Raw genomic sequence first — 20,709 nt, forward strand, 5'->3', positions numbered from 1 at the left:
AAGTTTGGAAGCTGGAAAACCGACTGGATGACTTTCAGCAGATCTGAGAAATCAGGGACAAGTAGAAGTATTTTCTAGAGAAAACTGAACAGGAAAGGCTCACTGGAAGGCAAGGTTAAGGCTTGGGCTTCTAAACTAGAGGACTAAGTACAAGTCTACTACTAGTAAGTGGAACCCTAGCCAAAGCAGTCAATTGTGAGAACAGAACAAAGATATTATTAGAAATGTATGAACATAAAATATTTACCTTCTAAGCACATTTCATAGGAAACTATTAGAGGCTATGCTGCAGCAGAATGAGGGTGTTATCCTAGAAATTGGAAGACACAGGAAAAGCCAAATCATGAGGGGACAGCTGACAGCAGGCCTACAAGCAGCCAGTCCAAACAGGAACAGGAGCCCAGACATCCCTGGGATAAAGGTCACCAGGAAAAACGGGAACTAATGAACTCTCTGATTTCTGTGAACATCTGAAAAAATGACCAACAGACGTGGGACAGACTCAAAAGGAAAATTAAGGATTCCTACACAGAAATTTATGAAGGTGGAAAAGAAAAGGTAAAGAGCAGCTATTAAGGGCAGGAAAAGCAAAAAATCGTAAAAGAATGGAAATGTAATCAAAGATACTATCTGGCTCTATAGAAAGTGATATTTTAGGTACCTATTTAATAATATAAATAATGACAATAAAAAACTGAGTATGGAGAAGAGACAGAGGTTATTACAGGAAGTCAATAGATAATGCCTAAATAAATTAAGAAATAGGCTTATTACTTAGAAAAATGAAAACAATCTGCAAGTGTTGGGGTGCAGGGTTATTGTTTACATTAACAATAACATTATCAGATTCTTTTGACATATCAGATTTTTTAACTAATGCACATATGTTAATGATTTATATTTTAATTAATCACAATTTTACTATTAAGTAATTATAAGAATTATATATGAAGTAAAGTTATTGTTATTACAGACACTTTTCTTGCTAATAAGAAGTCTTGCCTGTAAAAATATAGACTAAGAAGGTACAGTATGCTTCTCTCCTGTAATAGTAAAGAATCCATCCCAGAATTTACCTTACATTTAACAAAATGAATCAAACGTGTTTGTTTGATAAGAGAAACTATGCAAAATTTCTTTCTACCATGAAAAAAAATGTCACAGATGATGTTTAATGAACGTAAAATCAGAGTCAAGCATATTATTCTCCAAAATTTTAGCTGTTAGCAGTCATAATTAATCTCTCTAATAATCATGATTCTTCTAAACTGATTAGAATTTAAAATGAAATAGCTACCTTAGAATGAATAACTTCTTTTGCCCTTGAAAGAACAAAAATACTTTTCAATATCTATTTCCAAGAATGAAGATACCTACATTCAATATCTATTTCTAAGAATGTATGTTAGACATATCATTTATAATTTTAAAAAATTAAGTAATGGACTGAGAAAACTGGACTTAACAAAAAACCTGAATGTAAAACAGGCAATTTCTTTGGAAAATGTAGGTTCCCCTGCCCCAAAAATGATTCTCTGAAAATTACCATTATCATTTATTAAAACTGAACACCATGAAAAAGATCATAATTACTGAATATAAATGACATACTTTTAAAGGACTGGACATTCTTCCCCACATATTCTGTATATTTTTTGTTTAATGAGAAATGGAAGTCATCCATATTGTATTCAGTTTCCAGAATTGTATTAACTGGAGAAGAATTTATTTATGAGAAACTCCTAAGAGCTAAAACAGTAACTATTAAAAGCTAAAGTGAAAACTCACAAATAAATTTCATTTCCTCCTTTAAAAGTGGAAATAATGATAATGATAAATACTTAAATAGTACCAGGTACTGTTCTAAGTGCTTGACAAAGAAACTGAGGCACAGGTAAATTAATTAAATTTCCCAAGGTTTATTCAGCTAGTAAAGGGTGGAACCAGGATTCATACTGGCAATCTGATTTTTAAACGGTACATATCTAAATCAATTTCTTAGAAATTTCTTTTATGATTGGTAAACTTTAATGGAAAACAAATCTATTAATTCTAATGTTATCCTAACTATCTGATTCTTAATCTAAAATCATAAAAACATGTGGCATAGCCTACTATAAACAAATATGTATATTTTATATATATATATATATATATATATATATAAATGAACATATAATAAACCATGTCAGGAAAACTAAGTACCCCGAATAATTCTATATGAAAACTCTATTTCCTAGGAACAAATAAAGCAATACATATGTGAAAGTTTCTTTGTAAATTATACTTGGTAAATAACCCATATATTTAAAAGTGCCTTTACTATAATTTGTGAAGAAAATTTTCAAATATATGGAGTGACTATTAAGCAAGTACTTTTTTTTAAACCACCATTAGGGAGTGACTACTGCTTAAGACTGTGATGAAAGAAATAGCTTTATATATGAGACTTTTTACAAAGAGAAGCTGGATTAAAATGTAACAAATAAAGGATGTTATAAATTTAAATAAAAATAAGCATGTAACATATATTGGCTACATATCAATAAAGACTTTTCCTTAACTTACCTGCCAGATAGAGGGCAAATGATATAAATCTGTGGTAGCGAATGAGGAACTGAAGTTGCTCTTCTCTTTGAACAAATGTAGCAAAATAATCAGCTACAGTCTCTCCATAGAAAAAGTAGTTTACACACAGTAGAAAGTACCTATAATTTTAAAACAATTAGCTTCTTTAGATTTGAATTTTTCCCCCTCAAACTCAACAAAACTATTTTCTACAGTTTGATGATGACAAAAAGTTCAGAACCAAGTCGAGAAGACCAGTTCATGATATATTCCACCAAAATGCTTTTTTTCCTGTTTTAAACTTAATTTCAAACTTATCAGTCAATAAAAACTTACTGAATAGTTCATGCCTTTATTTAGCTCAATATCTAAATGCCAGAAACAGATAATTAGGAAACATTGTAGAAAATACTAGACATACACTCACTCTCATACACTCTCAGACACACACACACACAGCATTAAGTTTATAATGAAAATTCACTCCCAGCTACTCACAGGTCTAATGCTTTGTAAAGATCCTAAGCCAAATTCCCACCTGCCCTAGGGAAGATCAACAGGAAAAGAAGGTAGAGGTAATTTGACCTCTAACCTCACCCTCCTGCCCTGCACATACTGGGGTCTTGCCCCCTCTTCTCAATGCTCCAGATGCACTCTAGTTGAGCAGTGACTCAAAAAGGGTAGCTGTGGGGAACGGAGCTAGCAGCGGGTAAAAATCTCTGGAAAAACTTTAAAAACTTGATAAATGGCCTATCCCTTCTCCCAGTTCTGGTATATCTTTGTCCCCGGGGAGAAGTTGAACCCATGAGATTTTGCTGATGGGAGCATGTGTGAGCCAGAAAAAAAGGCTGAGAAACACTGCCTTAGGGTTCCTCCCGGAATCCTCCTTAGAAGGGCAGAGTCCTAGGCAGCCAGGAGGGCAGTAGAAGACGAAAGGGGTGGTTTCCCTCTGGTTCTCATGAATGGAATTATACCCCACTGTTCCCAAAGGGAAGTATTTTAATTTTTATCAGTTGTATTACCATTTTTCTCTCTCCTACAATGGAAACTGTCTGTGTCGCCTCTGTAAGGCTGTCAAAGCCTACTCCAGCCACCAATCCAACTTTTTGGCCACTACTTCCTAATAAATATACACCTTCTGCTCAGGAGGGCCAGGAAGATCTCACCATCTGTGGCACATGCCTCCTCTGTCCCGCATCTGAAACCTGATGGATGCTGCTTCCCCAACCCAGAACACTCTTCTCTAGCCAAAGCCTGTCTTTATTTCAAGTAACAGTTTCTCTCTCACCTTCTCCAAGAAGCCTCTACAATCACTGGAGCCCATCTTGACCTACCTTTTTCTTCCCCCTACACTTAAAATCAATCCTGCACAGTTTAGCTTTTAATTACTCTCCGACTACTTAATCTACCTAACACTCCCTGTACACACTGCCACTCATGAAGAAACTTTCCAGAAGGAAAAATTAAGTGTTAACAAAACCAAGAAACTGTTTTTGACTACTGTAAACCCAAAAAGTGATACGTTTGTTATAATAAGACACTGGCCCCTCTGGCTGATACTAATCAAACAACTATATTCAAAGACATGGCCTGTTAGTTTAATTATGAACTATCATATTATCATGTTTCATGGTCAAGGTCCTGATAACTAAGAAACCTAGAAAGTTTTAAAAGTATATAAAGCTTTAAATATTAAAATTATTTGGTGATTTTTATTTACTAATTTTACATGCATCTGTACATATACAATATTTCAGAGGCTGGTAACTGCCCTGAAATATTTAGCAGGGTGCCTTACGCACTGACCCCAGAGTCTTCCTCATCCCTCTGACTACCCTCCTTGTTGCATGTCACAGGGCCCAGGGCCTGGAGGAGACCAAACCAGAAGCAGCAAAGGTGAGGTCATCCCTCCTCTCACTGCCCTGCCCCCCACCCCCCAACGGCATCCTGGGGCCTATGGGGGCTTTGGAGAAGGTGGGCCAGCCTGCAGGGGTGGATGGGAGGGGAGGAGGGAGACAGACATTCAGCTTGGGCTTTCCCGTTCTGAATAAACCACTGATCACTCAAAAAAAAAAAAAAAAAAAGACAAAACAAAACAAAAAAACCCCAAACTATTTTCATATCTCATCTTCAAGTCTTTGTAGAAATATCAAATTTTGTGTGTGGTCTCATATCAACTGAGGGGAAATAAGGCAAAAGATTACACATATTCATAACATTTTACAAAATGAAACTTTCTGTTAAAATTGTAATTATAAAGGATATAAAAATGTGTCGAATATAATGCTGAGGTTTTTAAAAAGGGCACAAGAATAATGTTTATATTCAATTTAAATCAGGTATCTCTACAAAGAGTGAAAGATGAGATATGAAAATAGTTGTGTTGAAATGGGAGAGTTAAAGGTAATTTCCTTCTTTCAAAATTCAATTTCATTCTTTTTTATATTTATTTAAAATCAATCTATAAGGTCAACCATGTAGATACTGATTGATCAGGATGCTTCCTTACAAACTTCAGAAAAGAATCAGATTTTCATATCTGAAACAGTTTTAAGTCACTTACCAGCTTAGTGTTCTAAACCAAGGTAGGTCATAAGAACGATAGACTCTGTAACCTATAGTGATAATTTCATGGAAGCATTTCACTTGGATGCCTAGAACCTGAAACCAAGAGAAAACATTAACATACATTTCTCAATATTTACATTTATGGTTAGTTATTTAATAAGTAGCTTGTTGTCACATGTATTTTAAAAATCTTCAGCCTACCCACTTTTAGTTAGTCTAAATATCAGCAGCAAAAATTCTATATTCAACTTCTCTATAATCAAGTGATATCCCAAAGAGGCAAGCAAAACAATGTTTTATTCAAAAAGTTTGAGAGATCCTTCCCGGGGTAGGAGGTGGCATTGTAGTTTAGAGTTTGAGGGGTGTAGTCTGATTGGGATCACAGCTGACTAGGCTTTATCCCTAATTACTGCTTCATTTCTTGTGGTTGTCCATCTCAAGATGGATGGTCTTTCTGTCCATTTGTTTCTTGAGTTATCCTAGGAAAATGATCATAAGTGAAAGTTTGCTTGTATATATTTTTAACCGTTCAACCTGGTATTCTTGCCAAGGATAAAGATACTATCAGGACAAATGGCTAAAATATCTTTACCCAGTCACCCAGGGGTTTGGGCATGAGCTTTTCATTCTTCCCTCCATGCCAACTCTCCCATAGCCAGCTACACACATCTCCGATCAACCCAAGCAGTGCTTCCTTGACAAATTATAAGCAGCCTTCTACATCTGCAGCCCCACTGGCCAGTCAAGTGAGTCCATGCGGTTCTCTCTGAATAGTGTCCAATACACATGCCTAGTAAATGGGTTTATATTCAAGAATCCCTTTTTGATGGTCTATGTAGCTGTCCTTCAAACTGCTAAATCCACCAATCTGGGTAAAGGTAATTTCTGAGACTGTAGCATCATATCCAGTGTTTGGCTTAAGACAATTCCAAGACTCAAAGAGCAAATGGCAAGCTGAACACTCATCACCGTAAACTAACAGCTTTGTGAATATAGCAGACTTTTTCAACCTCTAGAGAATATACCCAAGGGCTTGTTTTTGTACAACCCTGGAGTTAAGAATGGATTTTATATATATATATATATATATATATATATATATATATGTATATTTTTTTTTTTTTTTTTTTTTTTTTTTGCGGTACGCGGGCCTCTCACTGTTGTGACCTCTTCCGTTGCGGAGCACAGGCTCCGGACGCACAGGCTCAACGGCCATGGCTCATGGGCCCAGCCACTCTGCGGCATGTGGGATCTTCCCGGACCGGGGCACGAACCCGTGTCCCCTGCATCGGCAGGCGGACTCTCAACCACTGCGCCACCAGGGAAGACCCTGGATTTTATATTTTTAAAGAGTTAAAAATAAAAAACAAAGATTATATGACAGACACATATGTGGCTCCTTAAAGCCTAAAATACAACAATCTGGTCCTTTACAGAAAGAGCTAACCAAAGTCTGCCAAAGAATATACTTTGGGATTTCTTTTTGAGATCGCCACAAACCAGCTTTCCCAATCCTACTACCCAGGATATTCTTAAGCTATTTTTTCCCACTATACCTAGTACATGTCCAATGACATACTTAAAAGAAGTAGTTGTGTCCCCTCAGCCATACAGTAAGAAAATATTATGCCTAACTATTACAAATAGTTCTTTTAAGAAAAACTCATAAATGTGTTATATTATAAACACAAGAGGAAATTTAAATACTGTCCTTCAAATAGCCTTTGTGTATAACATCAAGTCATTTTTTTAACAATAATAATCCGAGAATGGGGACAATGCTAGATGTTAAGATAAAATGGCAAAGTCATGTTATTTATAGAACCAAGGGCTTTTAGAATATCAAATGAACTGATGCTACTTCTATGAATACATTTGTTCAAGAGCAACCATTAGCACTATATATGGTGTTTCACTGAAAGAAGAAAAAAAGAATTTTTAATATCACACACATCCATGTATATGGTTGTCACTTATAGCTTACCAGCTACATGGAAACAGCCACATGGATATAAGCACAGGCAGACAAAAAACCTGTGGTAAGGGTGGGGATGGGCCCAGTTGGGGTGAAGGAGAAGGATGTACAGAGTCATGTACATAGGAGAGGAGGAGGATGTTAAGGGAACTACAAGTAGTCCAGAGCTGCTGGAACACAAAGCTGGGGTGAGAAGTAGAAAGAGATGAGTCTGGTCACAGCACCACAGGAAACAGCATGAAAGGCTGCACAAAGGAGTTGGTGCCGATCATGAAAGGACGTGATCAGACGTGAATTTCTGGGGATAACAGAGGTAGAAAGAACTGACTGGAGAAGCAGCAAGAGAAGAGACAGTAAGGCAGGCAAGATACCACCATCCAGATGAGTATGGATAAGTGCCAGAAGAGGGTGGAGTATAAGGAATGAGAGACATCAAGGAGGTAGAACTGACTGGATTTGGTGCTTGAGGAAACTGGGGAGCTAAGGGAGAGAGGGAAACGCAGGACAACACCAGGGAAGGCTTGGAAAAGTAGATAGAGTTATGCAGAATGGCTGGCGATAGAACAGAAGTTCAGATTTAGATATGTTGAGCTGGAACTATGTGTTATCCAAATAAAAGTGCCTATTTTCACTCTAGGAATCTATTTGAAGAAAATAATCCTGCATATGAAAAAGCTTTATATTCTAATATGTTTAGGATAATGTTATTCACAATAAATAAAAACCAGACTATAACCTGAATGTCTAAAAATAACACGCTGCTCTAAATAACTTATGATGTACTAACATTTCATTGAGTAGATGAAGGTATTAAAGTTGATGGCTATAAAGACCGTGGAGCAACACAAAACATTCAATATTTAGTTTAAAAAGGATACAAAATTTTAGTCACACTATAATGACAATCATGGTTTTTAAAAGAAAAAAAAGATGAAAGGAAATACATCAAATGGCAGTATTAATTGAGTTGTGGTGGTTGATGATAGGGTTGGGGTGATTTTTTTTTTAATTATCTCTTTTCCAAAGTAATTTCAATATACTTTTATAACTCTCACAATGGGAAAAAAACTAATGCACTATTTAAAAATAAGTTAAATAATGTGAATTAAAACAGTTATTATAGGAGTTCCAGGAAGGGGTGGGGGAACCTCATATCTTTTATATGTTCACATCTACCTTTAAATCAAAATACGCTTTAGCAACTCCATCACTTAGAAAGCGTGATTCCAAGCTGTGACTGCAACAATTAAAGCACTATAAATAGAAGGTTGGAGGGAAAAAACTCCTTTTATTTTAAGGAATATGAGTATGAGTTCCATCTTAAAATAGTAACTATCATTTGCTAGAAGTAAGTTTTTAATAAAACTCTCTTGAATTCGTCATTTTTGAGTGCTGATATTATAAGGCAAATGCAAGCTAGGTACAAAATGTACTTCTCAAAATATAAATGACCTAGTCAGGGTTGTGAATGTAAATAATACCTTAAAACACATAAAGGTAGTATCAATTGAGCACCAAGTGTGTGTATATCCATTCATGTTCCCTTAACATAAACATCATAAATACAATTGCGATGGATGAAGACAAATAATAAAAAGGAGGGACACTGTACATATCCCCGAGAGCAGGCCCTCGCTGTTCACTGCTAAACCATGTTCAGCACCCAGGAAATGCGTGATGTTTGTCATGAATGTATTTCTCCTTCTTACTTCTATCACTTTGGGCTTCAAGTGTTTCATACTTCTTTAGATATAAAGGCTTTTATACACAGGGAATCGTTTGCTGTGAAAATCCTTCCTCCAGGGGCTTCCCTGGTGGCGCAGTGGTTGAGAGTCCGCCTGCCAATGCAGGGGACATGGGTTCGTGCCCCGGTCCGGGAAGATCCCACATGCCGCGGAGTGGCTGGGCCCATGAGCCATGGCCGCTGAGCCTGCGCATCCGGAGCCTGTGCTCCGCAACGGGAGAGGCCACAACAGTGAGAGGCCCGCATACCGCAAAAAGCAAAATCCTTCCTCCAAGGTCTCCCTTCACCCCAGTGAATCCTACTCAACTTTCAAGACCGCAGTGCAGATGCTGGGCACTGGATAAAGTCTGGAAAGTCTCCTGGCTCCCCCCCTTTGCTCTCATAGCATCCAATTCTTGTTTTCAAATGCTTACTGCAGTTTATGATTACATATCTGATCAGTTCTTTAATATGTAGACAGTAAGCTCCATGAGGGCAGACACAGGTGCATTTTTCTCAGCATGACTGCATCATTCCCCAGAACTGCCTGGCATGTAGCAGGCATCCTGAAGCATGTGTTAAATGAATGAATTAAAAAGCTGAAAAAATGTGTCTGACTTCATAACTTGTTGGGCTTCCCATATACAACAAAATCCAATTCCCAGAATGGCTTTTGCTTGCCTCTCTAGTCTCATCCCTAGACACTCTCCACATGTATAACTCACAAACCCCCCAACGGACCACAATCTCTCCTTACTACACCCCTGCCCCTGATATCCCCAACTTGGAATGCCCTCCCCCATCCAATGCTTCTTTATGACTCAGCTTTCACATCACCTCCTCTGGAAGTCTTCCCTCATCTCTCTCTCACACTGGATGAGGTCATTTTTTTGCTGTGCTCTTCCAACAAGATCTATCATGGGGTTTATTCCACTCATTTACTACACCATTTATTCATATGGTTACTTACATGTCTCTGCCATTAGAATGAGTCCCCTGAAGTCAGGGATCTAGCTAACAGTCATATACGTTGAAGTCGTGTGTTTCTGTTCTACCTAATGCTTGGTGCAATGTCTGACACAAAGTTGTGTATCTACTGAATATCACGTATACTTGATACACACTGAATGGCCAATTTGCAAATGGAAAAGATTAGTCCAGGTCATTTCATGAACCAGAAGATGCTTAAAGGAACTAAATTTGTTGCTGTCAAGTCTTGAACCACCTTCTTTTTCATGACATGCTCAAATTTACTTCAATATCAGTGCTGAAAAACAAAGCAAGAGACACTTGGGCAAACACTTACAAGAAGCATCAGCATAAAGGATCCCATATAGATGATCAGGAAAAACAATGAAATCATAGTTAGAGTAAGGATTCCACGAATCCACCAGTTTTTCCACCTAAAAAGGAAATATTTGTAGAGTTAGCATTAACGTGTTCTTAAATTTCTGTGTGTTGTTACAGTAATGAGTTGCCAGACTTACAGGTTTCCCTTAACTATATTTTAGGAATCCCCTATACTTTACCTTATACAATAACAACAACGCAAACCAACCAAACAAACCAATAGCATTCGCTCACTCACTGAGAGCTAAAGGAAATGTAAAAATCCGGTTAGCCGAAGAAAAGAACTAGTTTTTGCTCCATGTGAACAGGATGAATCGCGAGGCTGGGAGGTGAGGTGGCCAATGCAGGTGTGCGCACGTGTCCGCCCGGGGCCACTCAGGTGGGAAGGAGGGGCCAGGTGCACAGCCCTCCCAAAGGGTGTCTGTCCTTCTGTGTGGTGGATAAAAAGAGTACGGATTTTAAGGTGGTGTAGAACAGAGAGCACGGCCTTGCAGTGAGAAAAAGTAAAGAAAGGAAAATGCGGAACTGAAACTGGAAAGCACCATGATTTCAAGGAAATGAGGAAGGTGTGGGGAGGTCCGTCATTGAGGGCAAGGCCAGACTGAAGGTCAGTTCTTTCTATTGCTCAGCGTGTGCTGCCTGCTTTCCTGCAAGGACAGAGCCTTTCGTAGAAAAGTATTCTCTTCTCCTTGGGCCTCTGCTGGTGCTTAGAGCACAGCTTCCCTGAGGCACACCTGGCTGGTCCCCCGTAGACTGAGAATTGACCTCCTCGACCCTCTGCTGTCAGTAAGAGCCTGGGGAGCCCATCTGCCTGCCCTCCATCACCGCAGGAGCCTCACACTTCACCCCCAGTGTACCTCACAAATATTTTCACTCTTTATGTGGCTACGTCATAAGAAATGTCAGCAGCCACTGTATGAAACACCTCAGATCGTTCTAACAACAGCTATAGAAGCATGATGTTTTCTGAATCTAAAACTGCTGCCCTCTGAGTTTATTCATTCTACACTCATTTTACATTATACTCACAGTAAAGTTTTTAAATAATTTTCTGATTTCTACTAATTCAAATGCTAACATTTAAATTATATCACAAGAGATTTTGACCCAACGTATAGTAGCATATATGCACTGTATTCTAAGCACAAGCCCTCGTTCTCCTCTCTGTAACAGAAATATTAGCTGATTTCATCCATTTATCGAATACTGATTACACTCCCTGCTTTCAATCACTCTCCTATATAGCCTAGATACCCCTAACTACTCTTCCTCAAATATCCCTTTGATCATGTCCACACAAGACCTAAAATGCCAACAGTAAGTCCAAACTCTTTTATATAGTTTCCAAGGTTTTTCACATGGTGGTCAAATTGTACTTACCCAACTTTATTTCCCTCTACTGTTATAAGTATGTAGACTCATACATTTTTCATGAGACTGTAAGCTTTGGGGCTGAACTGAAATGAATGCAGAATCAAAAATGCTACAGCTGAAAGGTTCTATTTGACTTAATAGAACGAACTCTTTGAGGATGAATGAATGGATTAGGAAACTGGGCTAGGTCGCACAGCTAGTCAGAGGTAAATAAAAGACCATAAGCCAGTCTCCTGATAATAATCCTGTCTTCCTTGCACGAACCTCAGAAATGTACATAGCCCTCCTTCATAACTGATTCTCAGACTCAGAATTACTGAGAACCTCTTCTAGAGAAGAGGACACTACCCAAGTGTCAGAAATCAGACTTTGGTGGGAGTTGAAAGGGCCAAGTGTACCTCTAATGTTAAAGGGGTGGCTCTGACCAGCAGAGAACGGTAGCTTCTGAGAACCAGAGATTTAAACAAAGACCTACTCTCTTTTATTATACAGATGTTACTCCAGGCAGAAAAATTCCCCTCCGCAACAAGACTTAATTGCCTTATTTTAATTTAAATGACTCCCCAAATCTCCCAAGAATACCTAACACAAAGTTAAGCACATAAAAGCACACACTTAAACTTAATATATATATACATTGATACAGTAACCCAAAGTTATCTCTCAGGGGAGAAGCACTGAGTTCAAAACAGAGCACTGATATGTAAAAGAATATGTACCATTGTAACTAAAATCCAGAGGAAAGTCTGGTTCCGAATTCAAAATTCTTGATTTCCTTTACCATGCCACCATGATCACATTAGAGTAAGCCTTAATTTTGAGTCCAAGTCATCACCTCACAGATTGTTTTAGGTAAGGGAACTCAGAATCAGTAGAGAAATCCATTCAAGTCTCATGTTTCCAGGACCTATATGAGCTAGAAATGAAATTTCTAAAAAGTATATAATTAAGCAGCGTCCTTTAAAGTGATTATCTAAAGTGGTTACACATTTATTGCTCAAATCAGTTATGTGATGCACAATGTCTTACTGTTACTACAACTCTTAAGGGGTTTTTATTTCAAAAGTAATAAAAATTTGGGCTTCCCTGGTGGCGCAGTGGTTGATAGTCCGCCTGCCGATGCAGGGGACACGGGTTCGTGCCCTGGTCCGGGAAGATCCCACATGCCGCGGAGCGGCTGGGCCCATGAGCCCTGGCCGCTGAGCCTGCGCGTCCGGAGCCTGTGCTCCGCGACAGGAGAGGCCACAACAGTGAGAGGCCTGTGTACCGCAAAAACAAAAAAAGTAATAAAAATTTATTGGCTTTTTTTTTTTGGCCATGACCAGGGATCGAACCCATGCCCCTTGCAGTGGAAATGTGGAGTTTTAACCACTGGACCGCTGGGGAAGTCCCAAAAGTAATAAAATTTTTTAAAAAATTTTCCTAGTGGTACAAGCATAATGAGAAAGACCTAGGTTGGCAAGGCAGTTCACCTGAGCCAAGAATTAGGGCACAGAAGCACTCTTCAAGAACAAACAAGAACTTGGTGGGCCATCTAGCAAAGAGCAGGGGTTTTGAGAAAGTCTATCTACCAGCCTTAGAAGGAAGTTAACGGGATGTGTGCAGGTTCCCAGGGACAAAGAAGATGGCATTATAGAGTACAAGAGCACCAGCAAGACTATGCCTGGGTATTTCCACGGTTTCTCAACCTTCACTAGTAACATTTGAGCCAGATCATTCTTTGTTGTGAAGAGTTGTTCTATGTACTGTAGGATCTTCCCTGGCCTCTACCTACTAAGTGCCAGCAGCACCATCTCTTTTTTTTTTTTTTTTTGCAGTACGCGGGCCTCTCACTGCTGTGGCCTCTCCCGTTGTGGAGCACAGGCTCCGGACGCACAGGCTCAGCGGCCATGGCTCATGGGCCCAGCCGCTCCACGGCATGTGGGATCTTCCCGGACTGGGGCACGAACCCGTGTCCCCTGCATCGGCAGGCGGACTCTCAACCACTGCGCTACCAGGGAAGCCCCAGCAGCACCATCTCTTATTGTGACAACCTAAAATGTCTCCAGACACTGCCAAATGTTCACTGGTTGGGGGAAGGTACAAAATCCAAGGCATTGCCCCTTCCAGAGAGAACTACTAAGTTAGACTCATTGCTGAAGAAGCTCTTTACTAAAGGAGACAGCCAGACTTCACTAGCTAATGAATATTCATTTCCACAGACCCATACACGGGTCAAGAAACAGACTGGGACAACTGCCAAGTGACTGAAGACCTTTCACGCTCTTTCCAATTTCAATGGCTTATGCTCTTTCTGGCATTATATATTAGAGCCTTAAAAAATGAACATAAATTTTGACCAAGGAATTTCACTTTTAAAGTTTTATACTAAGAAAATAATTATTGATTCTAAATAGAAGTTAGCTATAAAGAAATATATTTAAAGCAGAGTTGGTTTTGTGAAAATTTAGAAATTGGCTAAATGTCTAGCAGTTGCTGTTTAAGTTAAGTAAGTTGAACTATAGCTCTACAAAGAAATATATCATACAGTCATTAAAATATTTACACATATTTCAGGATGTTGTTCCTAATACCATGGAATGAAAATGAAAATAACAAGGCAGAAAACAGTACAGTGCTATTTTTACATTACACACACAGGCACACACATGCACACAATGTAAAAAACAAAAAAGTTTCAAAGATAAACATCACAGTATTTTAAATATTAATGTCTTGGTAGGAGGATTATAGGGTTTTCTTCGACAAACCATGTACATTCCTTATATAATTAGTATTTTTAATCCTATGCATCTACAATTTCTAAATCTTTGTAAGGCAGACTATTTGGGGTATTAAAAAGAGGCTAAAATGTGTAAAATGTAGATTTTAAAACATTTATTTAATCTTTACAGAGAAGTTTCTCGAAAAGATTGAAACTAGTCATATATTATCTGCTGTTAAAACCAATTCTTTCATAAATAGAGCACAATGCCTAGGTTCAGAATGTGGCTCTATCACTTGCTAGCTACACGACCCTTGATATAAAACATTTCTGTGCTTCAGTTTCTCCATTTATACAGTTACGGGGTTGTTGTGAGAATAAATTAGTCAACACATATAAAGTGCTTGGAGCAGCACCTAGCAAATATACATGCTCAATAAATACCAGCTACTACTACTTGCCATTGTTGCTTTATGCCAGGAAAAAAAAATTATTAAGGAAAATCTTGTTATGAGTGACACAAAGGAATCCAGCATTATTCTTATATAACATCAATATGAAAAAAAATCCAGATCTGAGAAAGACCAGGTGAGATTTTTAAAAAAAGGTACATCTGTGAGCTAGGTCATGAAAACAACTGGGAACAAGAACTACTAAAATGATAACCATGCTTTTAATAATGGACAGCAAAAAACTATATATCTATTGGCTAAAAAATATGAAAACTTTGTTTTGAACCAATTTATTCTACTATGATCATCCTCTAGGAAATTAAAAATCAGAAAAGCTCACATTATATTCACTAGATATGACTAAATCAGTATTTTTCAAACTCCAATTTATGACCCATGGGTAGTAAAATCAATTTAGTAATCCAGCGTATTTTTGTTCAATAACATAGAACAGCTATCAAAAATAAAAGAAATCAGAGAGCATCACACATAGCAATGGCAAGAATTGCTTTATAACATTTTTACAGCAGTTAAAATATACATTTGTGTGTCTCTTGGGGCATGGTGTAAAATGGACCTCTTACTGTGTGTAACAGTATTAAAAACTTGAAAAAAGAGTGTTCTGTACCAATATTTCAGGTTTCATATGTTAATCTGGATATTGTATTTATTTTGCTTTTATAAATTTTATAATTCATATTACAAAGAATACAATGAAGGGCAATATAAAATTAGCTGAAATTGGGTGGTTATTAAACATTTAAAAGTATAGCACAAATATAAAGTGGTAAAGGGTTGTAGAGTTTTGGACAATGATTTTAAACTCTGTTAAAAGGAAAAAAAGTACCTATTTCCATCTGGCATTTGAAAAACAGGGAACAGAGAATATAGAATTTTCTTTTTTAGATGTTCCAATACCAGAAAAGGCAACCTGATTTGGTAAATGGGTCACTGGCTTCAGAAACCTGTCAGACAAGGGCAGAAATGCCAGGTCCACAACTTGCTAGCTCTGTAACCTTCACCAGTTAACCTCTCAGACTTGGTTTTCTCACACTTAACAAGATTTTAAGGATGAACGAAAGGATGTACATCAAGCCTCTAATACTGTGCTCATATATGGTGAAAAAGTGTAAAGCCTCCTCTCATAGCTCTAAAACTCACCAAAAGTGAAATTTATTACATTGGACATGGTCCAGGATAACCTCACAGTTTATCTTGTGTACCCATTAGATTCATCTTCAACCAACCATACCTTGAAGACAAACCAGATAGAGCTTTCTTGAGGATCTCAGGGGTTCTATCTGAGGATGGTGGAATTTCTGGAATATCAGAATCTGTTCTGGAATCCAAATCTCCATATCTGTCGTCAATATCTGTTTCCTGAAATTAAAGAAAAAAGAAAATCACTTTGCAAAATAAAAGGAAGAAAAAGCACATGCTTGCCAATGCATTTATTTATTGCTCAGTGTGCCAACTCTCATTTACATAACTTAAAACAAAAAAATAACTATTAACTTACCTTGAATATCCAAGCACTGTTGTACATCCTAGTTAGGAAAGTTTGATTATCTTTGCTAAAGTCTATCAATATAAAGGATTAATTTAAACAAAAGACACAAAAAGAAACTCTTATATTATCTAAATCAGAAATTTTCCACAGAATCAAACATTCATTGTTTTTCTACTTAACAAAGAATATGGTGTTAATGCCACATAGATTCTGATCAACTGTACATAGTCTCTTTTTTTATTTGATTACAATCAAAGCATCAACAACAAGAGAAATGTCTTACACTGGCATAGCATTTTAGATAGATAGATAGATAGAGAAGCCGAATCCAGCCTCTGTACCCCGACCCTGAGTTAAATCTCAGACAGTTCTGGATGAAGTAGAAAAGAATAGCTTTATTGCTTTGCCAGGCAAAGGGGGCCACAGTGGGCTAATGCCCTCAAAACCCATGTGTCCCAAGTTGGAGAGGGTAGTGAGAAGTTTTACAGTAATGGGGTGTGATCAGCTTGTGGACATTCTTCTGATTGGTTGGTTGATGTGGTAAGTAGAAGTCAGCATCATCAACCTTAAGGTTCCAACTGGTCTGGGGTCTACGTGCTTGTGGGAAGCATACCGTCATTAATTGTTAACTCTTCCCACCTGGAGGGGGTTTCAGTATCTGCAAAACGGCTCAAGATACTGTTGTGTGTATCCATTGATGGGGAACCAGGACCCTGCCCCAAGGCTGCACTATTGTTTCTCTTGACTGTTTCTCCCTTGTCTCACATCCCCTCCATTCCCTAATTAACAACTGCTTGAATCTGCCCACTGGAACTCAGAGAAGGTCATGGAGGCTGAATGAAGCCTATTTTCTGTAATCAGAGAAATGGGGGGACACAGAAAGTCTTTGTGCCCAAGAGCCCCACAGGGCCCTGCTCAGTATCAATCCCCCCTTTTCTTTGATATTCCTCAATCTTGAGAACAGATGTTAGACAAGGAAGGGAATAACTGTTTTGGATAGAGACATTAATCATAAACTCAGCAGAGGAACTTGGTTTCAGGGGACTTGGTTTTAATCTCCCTTTTTTAACTTTCCCTGAATCTTTTAGGGAATAGGGTGACAACCGCTCTGACTACTTCCAGCTGAAATGGGGAATAGTCCTGCCTCAATTTGGGACACCGAGTTGGAAATATTACTGAGTTCCAAGTCCTGGATCTGAGTTTAGTATGATTAAGGTCTCAATCCCCTGGGAATTTAAGCCTGAAACCCCGTCTGGACCTGGCTCTTTAAGGGAGACTTGTAGCCAGGTAGCCAGTTGTCTAATTTTATCTAACTAGGTTTTAACTTCTGATATGGTATTCAGATATATATAACAGGAGCCATTGGCCATTAAATATGTCTCCTCTTTTGTTGTTAATATCTGATCTAAAGCAATTTTATTGTCTAAAAAGTTTAATAGTTACAAGGGGATACCTTGAAACCATAAGGTTGCAGTTACCAGTGGACACTGTTTTGAGATTGGCTGGTGCCATCCCCTAGGTCTGACACAGCTCAGAAGATTCAAGCTCTCAGCAATACAGGAACATGTCTGAAATCACATCCATATGTCTGAACCAACAGCTCCCCCATTTTGACTTCCAATTGCATTTCTCTTCTTAATGGCCAAAGCAGATGTCACCGTTAATGATTTCAGTGCTTTTCTAGATATGAGAAGATGCAAGAATTTGGGCTCATAAAATCTTCTGAAAATATCTAACTATCTAAAGCCCTGTTCTGCCAGTTTTTCTCAGAGCAGAGTGACTCATTCCTGATCTCCACCCTGAATTCCTTTCAGGGGGTGTTGAAGGTCAGTGGCCACAGTGGCCATTGGCCTAATCCTTGCAGAGGCAGATGGCAATTTGCAGTTGGCAGAGCCCCTTCAGGATCATAAACTTGACCATGGTTTGGGGGGCATTTCATGACCATTTTGTCCCACAGTGCTAGGAATGCTCATTCCCAGGTCTGGCAAAGATTTTTCTGATAGGCCACTCAATGTGCTCTTACTTACTGGACTAGGCCTTACTAGTAACCAAAAGTCTCTGGGCCACCTGTCTTACTAGTCTCTTATGGTCCAGGAAACTATTCCCTCTTGTTGCTTCTTCCCATATCTAGTTACACTATTACAATCATTGATCTCATATGGAACTATACATCATCATTTTATCAGAGGCTCAGTCACACATTTGGTAATGCAAGAAACAACAATTTTGCAAAACAGGCAATATAAAAAACAATATAGCTAGCAGATTAGTAAGGTCATAATTCAGAATATAAGTTAAGAACTTCCATTAGGTGCAGCCCAGTATATCCCAGGTCTTCTGACTTAGTCTGTTCTGTACCAATCCTCATCTTTAAGGGAAATTATATATTGGCATTATCCATAAGGCACCCAGCCCAGTTTCCTAGTGTTACTAGTCTGGTTATCCCTAGTATGGGTTTAATTGTCCCCAACATAAGTGACCCTTTAAATTTGAATGAACATAACCTGGTGTTAATCTCCTGGTGTTAATCTCCTAGATCATGGAGCATCTGATCTTTATCCAAAGACTGATTACAAAGTTAGGCTTCAGAAACAAACTTAGAGTGTTCTTCTGACAATTTAATTAAATTTTGGAACAATATAACATAACCACAAGGAACTATCTGGGAAGTAAGTCTTGGTAAGCACAGACATTAATTAACAAAACTAGAATTTAATATTCAGTGAAACAATTTTTTTCTAAAATTGCCCCCATGTTCATCAAGTATAGCCAAGACTAATTTGTTTCTAAAATAAGATTGGTCCATTGACCACATAGGTTCTTCCATATTGACTCTGGTGTAATTCCTCAGAAGAAGTCTCAGACTAAATTTCCAAAAGGCCTCTCAAGGCCAAGAAAGCCATATCAAAGGCCTGCCATCAGATTTTGCCTAGGTTGATTTCTCTCTTTTAGAGGTCCCCAAAATATCAAGATTTCTGCACATGCCAGGAGACAGTTTTTCTCATTCGCCTGATAAGGCTGCTCAGAACCCAAGAGTCTCCAATTTTTGAAGGGAACAGGCAGAGGGAAAAGAAAAATATCTCAATTTTACTCACAGAGGTGTAATTTACCAAATTGTTGCAAATCATAACCAACTTGAGGGGAAGTTTTTTTCCTATATCTGGAAAACACAGATCAAAGCCAGTAACATTTCAGACAAAACCCATAAAAATTATAACCATATTCACCAGTTCATTTAGTAACCAATCCTCTTGTTAACTTTTTATGAAACCATCAAGCTTTCCCTTAGGATTTTTTTTTTAATTTCTTACCCAGTTTCCCAGTACAACCTGAGATTTATCAAAATACAAAATAATAACTGTCTACAAATCATAGACTTAAAAAGTCATGGTTAAACATTTGATCACAATGGGATTGACAAAAAGAAACTTAGTTATTGCTGTAACGTGCAACATTTTTAAATAACTAGAATTACGACTGATAACATTTTACAAGGACATACTAGATTTTTAGGAATGCCATGTAATTTAACATACTAATTAAATATTTCTCTCTGAGATGCCTCGGCCTTCTAAAGCATCTTAACGTTAGTTGGAGGTTGAAAGAACTTTTAGAATCTGTCACACAATACTTATTTCATTTAACCAAAGTGAAGAGACTTCAAAAGCAAATATAGATCGCTTAAAGGCAAAGAAACTCACGAGCTGTCGTCAAAAGCAGTATTCTAAGAAAACTTTGAAGGGAGAAACCGAATCTGAATCTGGTCTTGCTCTAGCCCACTCCCAACAAAATCCATCTACCTAACTAGATTTAATAATCCAATCTTAGAAAATCCTGACCGTGCACAATTCTCAAAACATGTGCTTTCTTATGGAGACTATCCCAGGGTGGCACCAAATACCTTTAGATTCCTAAATACCTTTAGTCTCCTCTCTGCCAAGGGAAGCCAACATTCACTAATTAATGTTTCAGTATCTTAATATTTTATTTGGAAATGATCTACCTATTCAATAAACTTCCATCATTTAACTTAACTCTAAATTATTAAGCTACCAAGCAGCTGAAAAGATTATTCTTAAGTACACATTCCTAAAACAATTATTCCTAAAGAGTTTTACCCAAAAGCTCTTATCTCACTTGCATTACTTAACACTGATAACTCTAAAGAAATGTCTATATTAATCAAACCAACAAGCTTAAGCCACCTTCAATAGCAAATATCAGTTCAGTACTGAATAATCCCCAGATCATGTGGTCCCAAAATTTATCTTGGCCATTTTCTACACATTTAGATTTAATTTGTAAGTGCTCAATTTTAAGTGAATTAAATAGAGCTCATTTACAAGTTAACTTTTACATAAAGACAACCAGAATCTCAGTTTTTCCGCTTGATTTTAAAAAGGCTTCCCCCCTCTGCCCCCCATCTTTTTTTTTTTTTTCCTACAGATAGTCTAGATAAGATAAGTATTCCTGAGGGTCTGCGCA

General features: G+C 37.9%; 1 protein-coding gene across 3 annotated transcripts in view; it reads right to left on the reverse strand.

Moving 5' to 3' along the window:
- CDS1 (CDP-diacylglycerol synthase 1) overlaps positions 1–20,709 on the reverse strand; it is a 69,119-nt gene that overhangs the window by 29,105 nt on the left and 19,305 nt on the right. For all 3 annotated transcript variants that reach the window (XM_060147889.1, XM_060147891.1, XM_060147892.1), the window contains exons 2-5: positions 15,967–16,094; positions 10,141–10,237; positions 5,132–5,229; positions 2,569–2,708 (exon numbers count right to left, since the gene is read on the reverse strand). In XM_060147889.1, the coding sequence (XP_060003872.1) occupies positions 2,569–2,708; positions 5,132–5,229; positions 10,141–10,237; positions 15,967–16,094 (463 nt within the window). The remainder of the gene's footprint in view (positions 1–2,568; positions 2,709–5,131; positions 5,230–10,140; positions 10,238–15,966; positions 16,095–20,709) is intronic.

Source organism: Lagenorhynchus albirostris, chromosome 4, assembly GCF_949774975.1.
Source record: "Lagenorhynchus albirostris chromosome 4, mLagAlb1.1, whole genome shotgun sequence".
NCBI lineage: Eukaryota > Metazoa > Chordata > Mammalia > Artiodactyla > Delphinidae > Lagenorhynchus > Lagenorhynchus albirostris.